The sequence below is a fragment of the Plectropomus leopardus genome, chromosome 9, assembly GCF_008729295.1.
Source record: "Plectropomus leopardus isolate mb chromosome 9, YSFRI_Pleo_2.0, whole genome shotgun sequence".
In the NCBI taxonomy this organism is placed as follows: Eukaryota; Metazoa; Chordata; class Actinopteri; order Perciformes; family Serranidae; genus Plectropomus; species Plectropomus leopardus.
The window spans coordinates 12,946,073-12,959,069 of record NC_056471.1 but is presented as its reverse complement, the minus strand read 5'-3'; the positions used below and the strand labels follow the sequence as shown (position 1 = coordinate 12,959,069).

The window sequence follows — 12,997 nt, the reverse complement described above, 5'->3', positions numbered from 1 at the left end:
TAGAAAGGTGTGGTACCAGGTTTTGTATGATGAGGAAGTTACTAGAACAAGCAGAATGCAAAGGGAAGTTTGACTCAAGAAAACACACAACACAACTGGTGAGCCCTGTCTTTTGCAACAGTGAAGTCGCAGATCAGAGATATCTTGTCTTGTCTGGACTTACACAAGCAGACAGCAGAATGGAAGCTGCTGGTGACGTAAAGGAAACAATTTCTGTAGTGCTGTAGAATAAGCTAATTATAACCTGCTGGTTTGTTGCTCTTGAACACAGAGCATCAAGAACTAACAGATTTGCAAGTAGAGCTTACAAGCATGGATGTCATCTTCAAGGAGGGGAAGCTGTACCTTCAGGGGGTTAAGTTTGGAAAGGTAAGTTCCACAGAAATTCAGATTACTTGTGAAACAGTGAACATTGTGGTTTGTTTGAAGTCAGTATGGCAACTGAACGGCTTGGTCAACAGTATATGATTTCATCAATGGGTTAAAACAAGCAAAGGCTCTGATCGCAATACAGATGTTTTTCAGAGGCTGATGTCTTGATATAGAGTATATCCTATAAAAATGTAAAAAAAATTGTTTGCAAAAACAAATTAGTTACTCTGAATATTAATCTTTAATAAACAATACAGTAAAGTCCAAGTGAGGGAAATACCAAAACCTTTTTACTTTTAGTTTAGTAAACACCAATGCAAATATTAAATCTAGTAATGCTTGTAGCCCAAAATGTTTGCACTTTATTTATAATGTCGTAAGTCAAAATGTTTACAGTACTTACTGAAAGTCTAAATTCCCCTGCACTCTAGATGTCATAAACTGAACAAGGTATTGCGGCATTTATGAAACTGCATTTTTGTTCTTCAAGATGTTCCATAGTGTCAGTAACTCTAAACTTCATTTAAGCAATCCTTACACGTTCTTAGACTTAAAGTAGAAATGACACATCATAAATATTTACACAATCACTTTAAACTTCAGGAAATGCTTTTTCCCTTATTCTACCCATGTGAATGTGTCATCAGGTAATCTCAATTTAACTACAATTAAACTGAATTAAATTCAAACTGACGTCAGTGTTCTCCCACATTAGATATCATTAATTTATAATAATAACTGAGGCTGTTTCCATTGGTTCTGTGTATTAAATATTTTTTGTGTACTATTTCAGTCACTAATTAGACCGGATTTGTACCTAATTATAGTAATATTTGAGACATAATAAGTGAACCATTCAATTTCTATGGAAAGTGCTATTCTGATTCATAAAGATCTTAAAATACTGATCCTCAGATGATATAGAGCTGTAAGGTGTGAGTGACTAATCCTTTTCTGAATCAATATGGCAAGGTTTGAGAAATCCCCTGAGTGTGGTTCAAACTGCCCCCTCATCGACAGTAAGTTTAGCTACAGGATGGAGCAGGGATAGTCTTTTACAGACACATGTTTTGCAAAATTCAAGCAGGTGCAGTATTACAGTATAGTGCACAGAGAATCCTATTTACTTGTTATTTATTGTAAACAAAAAGGGGAAAAAAAGATCTATTGATGATCAGATTGATCAACTTTGTGTCAAATAAACAGAAAACAAATAGAAATGTTAAAAACAATAGAACGACGGGAAAAAAGGGACATTGTAAACAATTATGTTAGAGTTTTTTTAAAACTGCTGCTGATGGAACATACAGTAAACATTGCAATATGTAAAAACCAGTCAAACAGATGTTTCTCTAAATAAAACGGGTCGTACATGCTCAAAGCTACGGCGAGGCTGTTCCAGATATGAATGAACTGATAGTCATAATAAGCTCACCTGAAAACAATGAGAAGCATCTGGAAATCAGTTTACAAGAGGTATTGTTGTAATGTACTTTTTAAAAAAGTAAGGACTACATTTTCTCTCTGGTATTACTCATATTAATAATGTTCTCTGTGTTTTAGCCGTAGAAAAGTTTGAGCCATCCAATCAAGGATTATTTTTAAATGCAACAATGTCAATACAACTCAGATAATTCACATGATGCAAATGTGATAATGTAGAGCTGTGTATCATCTGCATAACACGGAGATATGCCATCTTTGCTAACGATACAAGATAATAACAAAAAAATATAAACTAAATGTAGTGACTGAAGCCCTGTACTGTACTGTAGCTGCTACTGGCATGTCCGTATAACTTTCAATAATTTTCACCACAGATATAAATAAAACAAATGCAGCCAAACAAAAACATCATCAAATTACAGTTGAAAACAGTTTGCTTCTCCCAATCAGCAACACCAGTGTTTACTGGCAACATAAATTTCTGCTGGCCTACAACAGCCAGTACAATAAACACCCCCCCACCCAGTGGCAAGGCGGGATATTAAACAAAAATGAAATATATGGCTGTTACACCACTCATGAACTGTGCCAGAGAGTGCAATTATTAACAGTAATTTTTCTCTCTGTCGTCTGCAACAGAAAACATGGCGGAAAGTATGGATGGTGCTTTTTAAGCCCAGCTCTATGGGAGTTGGTCGGTTGGAGTTCTCTACTCTATTTGACAACAATGCTGCTGCTGACCAGAGGAAGGTGGCTCGGCCAAAAACACCTGAAAGAAAAGTGGTGCGTCTAAGTGACTGCCTCAGTGTTGTACCTGCTCCAAAGGAGTCGTGTCCTTCTAGTTGCACTGCCTTCTACTTAAACACCACTCAGTGTACCTACACCCTGGCCTCCACGTCAAGCCAGGAATGGCTCAGTGCCCTCTGCCTTCTGGCCTTTCAGGTATCACATGTCTCTCCTCTTGACCAGTGCAACTTTCCTTTTTTCTTTTTATATCAGCAGTAGTGTTATCATTTGGGAAAGGTGGGGATAAACCTTACTGGCAATCAGACAGATAGCACAATGAGGAAGTTAATACAGTATCTGTAACTTCTGTCTCTTGACTTCTCTAATTCTTGTGCTTGCACAAGCTGTACCCTGTCTTGCATCTTACCTCTTCGAAGTCATAAAACGGTGATAAAAGGGTGGCGTACACTCCATGTAATGTTTACCATGCCACTGTGTTTACAGAAGGATCCTGGGGAGTCAGACAAAGGGGCTTTCGAGAGAGGAAATAGCTTGATGATGGAGGACAATGACCTTTACTCGTCTTGGAAAACCGGTAATGGCATCAGTTATCAGTCAACGGCTGATCAGTCAATAAGCAATCAAAAAACAAAAAAACAACATCTGATTTAGTAATTGAAAGCTGGAGTTGTTTTTTTGGGGGGGTTTTTTTTACAGTTTATCAGATTGTCTGTTGGTGTTTCTTGCTTCATCAACTGTACTATTGTGATGCTGCAGCACTCCTATATCAGCAATCATACATTTTAGCCAAGTTGTGAGAAACTGGAATTATCCTGTAAAGGTACAGTTCACCCCAAATCAAAAATACATATTATTCCTCTTACTTGTAGTACTATTTATTAATCGAGATTGTTTTTGTTTTGGGGATGTCTGTCTTCTCTCAGATCTAATGGAACGAGATGACACTCAGCTTGCATTACTCAAAGTACCAAATAATAATAAAAATTAAAATTGGAAAAACTCAACAGCAATGTCTCTTTCCGGAAATCATGACCAAACTACTGAAGATAATCCACAGACCTTGTTGTGAGCAGTTTCATATAGGATCTATTTTCTTTCCATCAAACTACACCCACCAACCGTGTCACTGGGCAGGTCTGTGGATTATCTTGAGTAACCGGGTCATTATTTCTGGAAAGAGACTTTGCTGTTGAGCTTTTCAAATGTATTTTTTAGTGCTTTGATCAACACAAGCTGAGTATCACCTGTTCCAATATATCAGAGAGGGAGCACACATTTTTTACGCCTGATATCTCCAACACTGGAAACAATCTGGATTGATGAATAGCAGTACAGCTAAGAAGCAAAAATATATAATATTGATTTTGGGGTGAACTGTCCCTTTGACAAGATCGAGTGAGAAAATTGATGAATGTATTGTAAAAAAGGGAAAAATCAAGAAGAAACTAGCAGCAGTGAGGTTTAGATGTCATGGCATCCTAAATTCAAGACATCAGCAGAAACCTTGTATATGTGTCAGCAGCAGCTAAAGTCACTAATTTATTCAAACATGAACGGCAGAATGTATTAGCGTCAGCAAGCTCTGGCTTACACACATTTATTTCTTTTTATTTCCTAATGGATTACACTTGTGCTGAAAAATCCAGGCAGCACAGACATGCAGAGAGATTAGTAGAAAATGCAAGCAATTTTAAATCAGCCTTTTTCCATATGAGAGTGTATTCGGTGCACGTTTATTCCCTATGCTAATGTATTGCTGCTCAGATGCCATATGAAAGATCCTGCATGTGTAGTTGTACTGCACCAACCTCAGTGTGCTGTGATGTTTTAATTGGCAAATACTTTCATGTCTTCTCATGTTTAGATCCGACTCTTCCTCCAAACCAGTACCAAGTGACTGTCCAGAGCACGGAGGCATCCAGGAGATGCAAGTTATCTGGGGACTATCTGGTCTGCACAGATAATGAAGCTGTGATTTTGCTGGCCATTGATACTGGTCACACATTGTATCGCTGGCCGTACAGGCTCTTACGCAAATTTGGACAGGTTGAGGTAAAGTTCTTATGACCCCCCTTCCATATTGAAAATGATGCAAAAATATTCAAACTGCGTCACAGTAGTCATGATACACCTGATACACACATTCAGCTCAGATCTTTTGCATATCTTTGAAGGAACAGCTTGACATTTTGGGAAATATACTTAATGGCTTTCATGCCGAGTTAGATGAGAAGATGGATACCCCTCTCAGACAGTGGTATCGATCTTCTCATCTAACTCTCAGCAAGAAAGCGAATAATGAGCATATTTCCCAAAATGTCAAACTGTTCCTTTAAGATGCGTGTTACTGCATGATTTCAGGGTGGATTCAGCATTGAAGCAGGCCGTCGCTGTGAGTCAGGAGAAGGAGTGTTCATCTTCCTGTCCAGGCATGGTCCCCAGATCTTCCAAAATATATCGAGGCAGTGCTCTGTGGAGAGTAGGTCCTCTCCCCAGCTCCCCAGCCTCCGCAGAAGATCGTTATCTGACCTGTCTCCTGTTATCCTCCCAACCACAACCAGCTGTCCCGCTGGTGCCCCCGTCTACAGTCCTGCAGAGGATGAGTTTGCCAACCACTACTCCACTATTAATGATACCCCTGTACTAAAGGCGAAGCACCTATCTCTTATCCAAACTCATCGGTCTAACAGCAGGGAGGCTGTGGGGGAGGAAAGTGTGGATGAGGATAAACTGTGTCATTCCCTAGAGGCTGTAAACCTGGATAATGTCATGGAGGACAACATTTATTACAACCTGAGGAGAGCCACGCCCCCTATGACCAGACACGATGAGTTCAAAACTACAGCGGACTCAGAGGTCATCTATGCGGCTGTGGTAACAAATCCACAGCCTCCCCCCTGCACCCCTGCTCCCCAGACCCCACCCCGGCCCCGATACCAGCGCCAGCCCCCTGTGAATAACTACATGCAGCCAGGGTACAATGCACAGGCGCAGGCGGTGGATGACATGAAGGAGATGGAAGAGGCCATCAGCTCCTCTACCCAGTTTGCCCCCACAGAGGCCCCTGGCAGTTTTAAACACAGGCTGGCAGAAATCATTTCTAAGGACTTGGCAAAGTTCCAGCCACCTCTTCCCTCTGGAGCGGGCAGCCCCACATTTTCTCAGTAGGCTATTAGTTAACAGACAGACTAGGAGGAGCAATTTTAACTGTGATGGGCTGTCATAAAGCACAATTAGTTTCTTTATTTCTTTGAAATCCCCTCTGCTGGGAACATTTGGCATCAGATTTTGGCTTGCAGATGTTTGTATGTTTCTGTCTGTAGCCTGTTGTATGAAAACAAAGCATCTGGAATACATTTTATTCTGCAGATTATTTTTGCAAAAAGGGGGTTTTGTGGTATTTTTCTTCACTGCTGAAATGTAAGAGAAGCTACAGTATGTGTTCTGCAGTATCTTTAATGTCACATTGCTATTAAGCTGAAGGAACACTTGACTTTTGGATGATCTCATTATAGAGATAGCTTTGGAGACATAAATGGTTCCTTGTTATAGGCAAAAATTCTTATGTACAGGGGGACACATCCCTCCCAATGTTTGCATGTGCTCAAAATTTGCCCTCCAAATAAATATAACAAATTACTGTGTTACTGTGTACTGTAGTTTTGCGGGTAGTTTGTCAAAGTGTGTTGCCTTAACCAAGTAGAAGCTGTTACTCAAGCACTGTGGGTAGATGTGTCAATTATTGTCTCTATTTCTATTTCATAACTTTCAAATGAATAAAAGATGGAAAACTCAAACGTAATGTGTGTTGCAGAATCATAAACAGGTGATCATGGCCCTGCTTGTCACAGTCAGATTGAACAACACTTTGGTAATAAGCTTGAGTTTTTTTTCTCTTCAACTTCTCTTTTTTCAACAGAATAAGTTGATTTTGTCACATACAAATCAACAGTTTTGCAGTAGCTAAAGCTTTTGGACATGGACTCTTCAGTGTGCCTCGCATGGTGTAAATATTGACAATTACCTTACTCAGCATATGGCAGTGTATTGCTGATTTAAAAATGAAATACACAAAACAACTTGTATACTCATATTTCAAGTATGTTTTTATTTTATTTCAGTAAAAAAATCCTTATAAAATACCCCATAGCCATACATAAATATGAAAATAGTTGCTTTTGATTTAGACAAATGTCACTAAAGACACTGGGAATGTCTTCATTGATGGTTCAGACCATAAAGTGCATTTTAAAAAGGCCTTTAAGTTCATCGTGGCCTTAGGAAGTAAACAAAAAAAAAATCAAGATATCAGCAGGTGTTTTTTTTCACTTGCAGTGCAACATCTACGCTATTAAAAACGACTGGAGGAAATATAGGACTATCTGATATGATCAATATTTCTACAAGCTGTAATATTTGGCTCTCCTTGTTCTTTTTATAGCAGACACTGCAGTGTTATTTTGTTACTGTCTTCCACCCAGACTCTCCTCCATGTCACTGAGGTGCGAACATTCCCCATCACTGCTGTTGGAAGAAGTCACTGATTGATCTGACCCCAAGTCCGATGCGGGTCCAAATATAATGAGGTGGCCCACGGAGGCGGAGGGCTCCCGCTGTTCTCCGGTCAGCGGGTTCGGGGGCGGCGCAGTGGCTGCTGGCCGCAGGGAGTGAATCAGACTCCTCTTGGAGGTCTTGTCCGCTGAGCCTGGACGGGGACTCCTGCACTCCGGGTGAACCACACCAGCCAGCAGCTCCGACAGCTCAGTGATGTAAATCTGCGCCATTTGGAGGGTGTCATACTTGGACAACTTTCTCTCGTTTTCCAGAGAGGGAATGACGCTCCTCAGCTCGTCAAACGCTTTGTTGAGGCCGTGCATCCTCCTCCTCTCTCTGGCGTTGGCTGCGACGCGTCTGTGTTTCTGCGGGCCAAAGTGGATCGCCTTTCCCCCCTCTGCTGCCTTGTCAGAGTGTGTCTCTGTGATGCCTGCAGCAGACTGGCAGTCAGGAAGTTTACTCATTGGCACAAGTTTCTCCAGTGAGAGGCCCGCGTCTGCAGCTCCGTGCGCGTCCCTCCTGGAGAAGGCATGGAGTGAATTAGAAGAAATCCAAGTTTTGGAGTTGATGTGAGCAAGGTTGCGCTGCTGCAACAGAGCGAAATCCTCTGGGTACTCCGGCCAGCTTGAGAGCTCTGCTTTTGCAGTCATCACTGCAGTGGCCTGTGGTCGTGCACGGCAGGGAAAGGTCACACCGAAGACTCTGGCTGATGCCCTCGTCTCTGGAGCGGTTTGCTCTGCGCAAGCAATTTATACAGCCTCGCCTCAGTCACCTTGGTGTCACTCCCAGCTCCTCCAGCAGCTCTGACAGCCCCGCAGCCTCAGGAGGCACCAGCCAATCCTACAATCCCCTCTGACCCTGTCAAGGAACAATTAGACAAAGCGCGACTTTTTTTCTCCTATTGTGCATTGTAACTCAATCACGACCTTGTTATTGTCCTCGCACAGAGGGGAGCCGAATGTATAAATCATTTAGGAGCGTGGCTTATATGTTTCAAAAGCCTAGAAAAAGGTGATCTAATGAAGTCGTTCAGAAAAGTCTGGGCTGCATGTCTGCTGGCTTTGTTATTAAAGATTTCCAGAAATATGCATGCCCAAAATGTTATTTTATATTAAGTGGTGAATTATTTTTTTTTGTGTTAGCACCTTAGATTGATAGTTTTCTGATTTTTTCCCCAGTTTTGCCAGTTTCTATAGTACTCCTGAACGGAAAAACCAAGCACTAGCTCTGGATGTTTTTATATCATCCATCGTAATTAACTGCCCCCTCTTTGACAAGCTAAACAGTGTTGGAAAAACACTTATTTTTATTCAGTATTTTTGATTCAGTGTTTTTACTGGTTTAAATACCCTGATTCATTTGTTTTGGAGATGTAGAGACCTTTGCGGCTGCTTTGGCTCCAGGAAAAAGCCTCCTGAATGTCTTGATCTAAAGTTATCAGAGAAAAAAGGCAAGCACACACTAGCATGTGGTTGGCTAGCGACCCATGCCTAACAGTGCCAGAGAATTACTGATTTTTTAACATAAAACTGCTTTATTCTGTGCTTTTACCAGTTATAATCACCTGCTCCATTTGTTTTGGAGAGGAAGAGACCTCTGTGGATAATTCAGCTCCTGGTAAAAACCTCCTGAACTATGAACACTGATGGAATCCCCAGAGTTCATGCTTGGCACAAGGGAGAAGTTCCAGCTGGTTTCAGACTAAAACTCTCACATCTATGCTACTAAATGCTAAACACTGCTCCTTTAAAGCAGCTGTTCCCAACTGGTGGGTTGTGGTCCAAAAGTGAGGCAAGACGGCAAGTGACTCATGAACATGTCAAGTTTATTAAAAAAAAACACTCATTTTTGAATACACTGATTTTCCACCACATAGCTTTTATTTTGAAGTGCTTTTTCTGTTTATTCTCTTAATATTTTTTCTTTGTGCTCCAAGCCAGTGTTACCCAAATCTCTCCTCAAGTACCACCTGCCCTGCATGTTCTGGATCTCTCCCTACTTCAACACAGCTGATTCAAATGATAAATTCGTTATGAACTTCTGAAGCTGCTTGCTGACAACGTTTAATTCAGCTGTGTTGCAGCAGGGACAGATTTAAAACATATAGGACAAGTGGTAATCAAGGAGACATTTGGGAAATGCTGTCCTAAGCCAACGTGTTGTTTACTATTTGTGGAAATGTAGAAATCTGGAGATATCTGGACCCCATGGCTGGACCTGTTGGGAGCCACTGTTTTAAAGGTTAGTATTTATTTTAAAAAATCATCAGATATTGTAGAAATGTAGTTTGTTATACAGTTAAAAACAAATATTAAGACTCTATCAAGGTCATCAACATCCATTATTCTTGGCTGCTGCTCCCAGTCCTTGAAAAATGAATTTTGGCATCTTTCTCATGAGCAAAGGAACTGACTCCCTCATTGGATCTGACTCTTGAGGGATTTGGCAGCGTTTAGGTTTGTTCTCAAACAAACAGTAAAAGGTAGACAATCTTTCGCAGATTATTTGCAGAAGAATAATAAAACTAACAGGTGGAAGGCAAGACTGAGACACACCTGTCTATAGCAGAGCCATGATAACTGATAAGTTGTCTAAAGGCGATTTATGAATCATTTAGTAACAAGCGTGGATCAAAACATGCATAAGCCTATGTCATAATGAAAAAGTTTTATTATTATTATTATTATTATGAGGATTATATGTCCTTGATGTGACCAAATCAAGTTTAATGAAATAATTTTGATCAGTCACATGGCCCCTATGCCTATCAGCTGGTGTCCCCTGGCACCTCACACAAGCTACACACCTCTGTCACAACCAGTGTCCCCCACGTCTCCCATATGCCGCGCGCAGCGACAACTCAGCTTTCACACTGACGCTCAGCGCGCTGACACAACAGCTAATCACTCATTAGGTCATCAATTACATGAGAGGAACCACTTGAGCTGTCCGGTGGGAGATCGGAGATGTTGTGATGATGGCGACTTGGACAAATTTAGCATTCAGTGCCCCCTCTCTACTCCTTTTTTGTTTGTGTGTGTGTGTGTGTGTGTGTGTGTGTGTGTGTGTGTGTGTGTGTCAGTCGGGGTCGCGCACTGGTAAAGAAAATCACCGTGGCCTGCCTCGCCGCCAGCAGTTTAATGAGGCCTGGTCTTAGTTGAATAAATCGGCACGCTCTCCGTCCCGGGGTGTCCATTCATTTTTTGGGCGACATGAATATTTCATTCCTTCAGCCCCACTGCCAGCGCAACAGCCTGCAACCCTGCGTGCAGGCTTTAAAAATGCGGCTACACTTCCCATCTGGTGCGGGGCGTGAGCGGGGGAGTGGCAGCGGAGGCTGAGGAGGTGTGAGGAACATTTCTGAGGTCAACTTCCATTGACCTCCTGCAAGAGAGAGACTGATGTGTCCCACCAGGCAGGCAGGGGGGGGGGGGGGGCAACTGGCCAGTTATGGCAACTTTCAGTCCTGGTCCACACCGTGTTTAGGGGACCATAAATGCCCACCACCACCAAACCCACAAGAGAAAAAGTGAACTGTAAGTGATTTCCCTACAATGCAAAAACCTACTTGTACAAATCAAACACTACACTGAAATTCAGATTTAAAATACAATTAGCAAAATGTGTCCATTTTGTTTCTCAATTAATTATTATCTCAGAATTCTGAGAGAAGTAAACGAGAGAAGAGTTTGCTCCTTTCTTTAAAAATTAACTAGATAATAATCTTGTTAAATCAGAGAAAGAGAAAATTTCTTTCCTCAAGTGAATGCATAAGTGCATTATAATATTTTATATTTTTTGATCGGCAGACTAATACTGATGCGTTGATGTGTAAGCAATAAGGCTGAGACAAGTACTTGAATGAAACATGATACTGCAGATAATGTAGCCTACCTTTTAGAAGTACGAGTATTATCCCAGTAAAATATGTGGACATCCATACTCCTGATGAGGGAAAATCCTTACCTGGTAAACTGTGTTAAATCTGACCTCTGAGGTCATTTTGTATATTTTTAGGGAATGTGTCTTCTTGAGGTCATTTTGTGTCTCCTCAAGGTCATTTTGTGTCTCTTTGAGGTAATGTGTCACTTCAAGGTCATGTTTTCTCTTTGAAGGAAGGTTGTGTACCTTTAAGATCATTTTGTGTCTGAGGTAATTTCATATATCTCTGAGTTAATTAATTTAGGTCATTTTGTGTCTCTCTGAGGTAATGTGTCTCTTTGGGGTCATTTTGTGACCATTGAGGTAATTTTGTGTGTCTTTGAGGACATATTTGTAAATGGTTTTGGTTGTGTTTTGTGTCTCTGTAGTCATTTTGTGTCTCTTAGTGCTTGGTACTTGTTGATTTGAATGACATTTTGCAGGTGAAGGCTAGAGGAGGCCCGTTCAGTAATCTATCCATGACAATATCGCTGAGTGAAACACAGTAGACCTTCAACATAGCACATAGACAGATTTCTGGCTCTCGCACCCTCTGTCTCATGATAAACAGGAGGACAGGTAGGCTGTAAATACTGCTGACTACAGCAGCGTGTAAACAAGTTGGATCAATTTGTTCGCAGTGAGGACCTGTGTGTTCTTTGCCTTCAAGTGCTCCTTGTAAACTCCTTGAAGAGACTTTCGGGGAGAGGCTGTAGTGTCAGATGTAACATCACACAATGCAAAACAACAAACCATCTTGGCACAAAATACCTTCGCAACCTCATAACTCAGTTTACAGCCAATTATGGTTTCACAATATGTCATCAACTTGGCAACCAGAGCGCCATCAACACCTGCAGCTGTTGGATGACGTTGGTGATGGAACCTGGCAACAGTCCGAACAGTTATCCTGACCCATAACTATTCAAACCCTAAACCTGACCAGCCAACCACAGCAGCACAAGCTTGTGTCAACACATGCTCCACGGCTGCTATTTAACTCTTATTAACAACCTAAACTCATCACAGTAACTGGTGAGTACAAATTAATGCCTCTCAGCCAATCATACTGTTTGGCTGCAGCTGAACATCATAACATACTGGGTCTGTTTTGCAGCAGAGATTGGCTAGTTCCTCGTGGGCTGATAATGGAGAGAGTGAGAGTAGTTCCCATATAATACATTGTCTCCTTGTTCTAATTTCTAGTAAATGAGGCAGGCCTAATAGTGAAATTAAAGCAGTCCTCATTTCACTGGGGAAGCCGTAAAAGCTCCTCAATTATCCCCGGGGAACAGTTGGGAAACCATGCCCAAGCGATCTATAATTAATTGGATTTTTGGAGGCTTTTGTTTGATGTGTCGCATCTCTGTTTCTTTGTCCACCTGTTCAAGACATTATGGCATCTTAAAGGAACTGCAATACATCCATTCAAACCACAAAGGCTTCAGGAATTACAGTAAGACCTATAACTTACAGGTCTTGTCATTTTGCAATAATTTTCCAAAGAAAAATGTTAAGTCTGTACTAATTAAGGGGGGAAGTGGAAATTTCTGAAAAGAATTGCTCAATTTAAACCCAAGTGACCATTCATTTATGAATGTATTCCTTGTATGTTAACTTGTATGCTTGCCTGTTTAAAAAAAAAAAGTTCACCTGACCTGCTTTGTTTCTATTATTCTAGGAGTTAATTTGAATTAATGAGGTGGAAGTGTACCAATTGAATATGGTCTCCTTTTTCCTCAATAACAGATTGGGCCATAATTATAGAGTGTATTGGAAGGGACACATCCCACTCAGTATTTATATACTCTCAAAATTTCAGCCCAATATATTGCTAAAAATATAAATTAAATAAAAATGCTTTGCTATTGACACATAATCATGCACTGCTGTACAAAATAATCATAAGCAAATGTAATTATAATCATAATCATTGATAAATTTAACAAATACCCAT

At 40.9% G+C, this 12,997-nt stretch overlaps 2 protein-coding genes across 2 annotated transcripts; one reads left to right on the top strand and one right to left on the bottom strand.

Moving 5' to 3' along the window:
• The first annotated feature begins 147 nt into the window (after nucleotides 1–147).
• On the top strand, nucleotides 148–6,265 carry dok3 (docking protein 3). The gene is made up of 5 exons (XM_042493683.1): nucleotides 148–369; nucleotides 2,458–2,760; nucleotides 3,049–3,139; nucleotides 4,430–4,617; nucleotides 4,927–6,265. The coding sequence occupies exons 1-5, from the start codon at nucleotides 313–315 to the stop codon at nucleotides 5,731–5,733; spliced, it is 1,446 nt and encodes a 481-aa protein (XP_042349617.1). The 5' UTR covers nucleotides 148–312; the 3' UTR covers nucleotides 5,734–6,265.
• Nucleotides 6,266–7,028: 763 nt separating this feature from the next.
• Nucleotides 7,029–7,769, bottom strand: atoh1b (atonal bHLH transcription factor 1b). The gene has a single exon (XM_042492809.1). It carries the CDS (start codon nucleotides 7,767–7,769, stop codon nucleotides 7,029–7,031), a length of 741 nt encoding a protein of 246 aa, XP_042348743.1.
• Nucleotides 7,770–12,997: the final 5,228 nt, after the last annotated feature.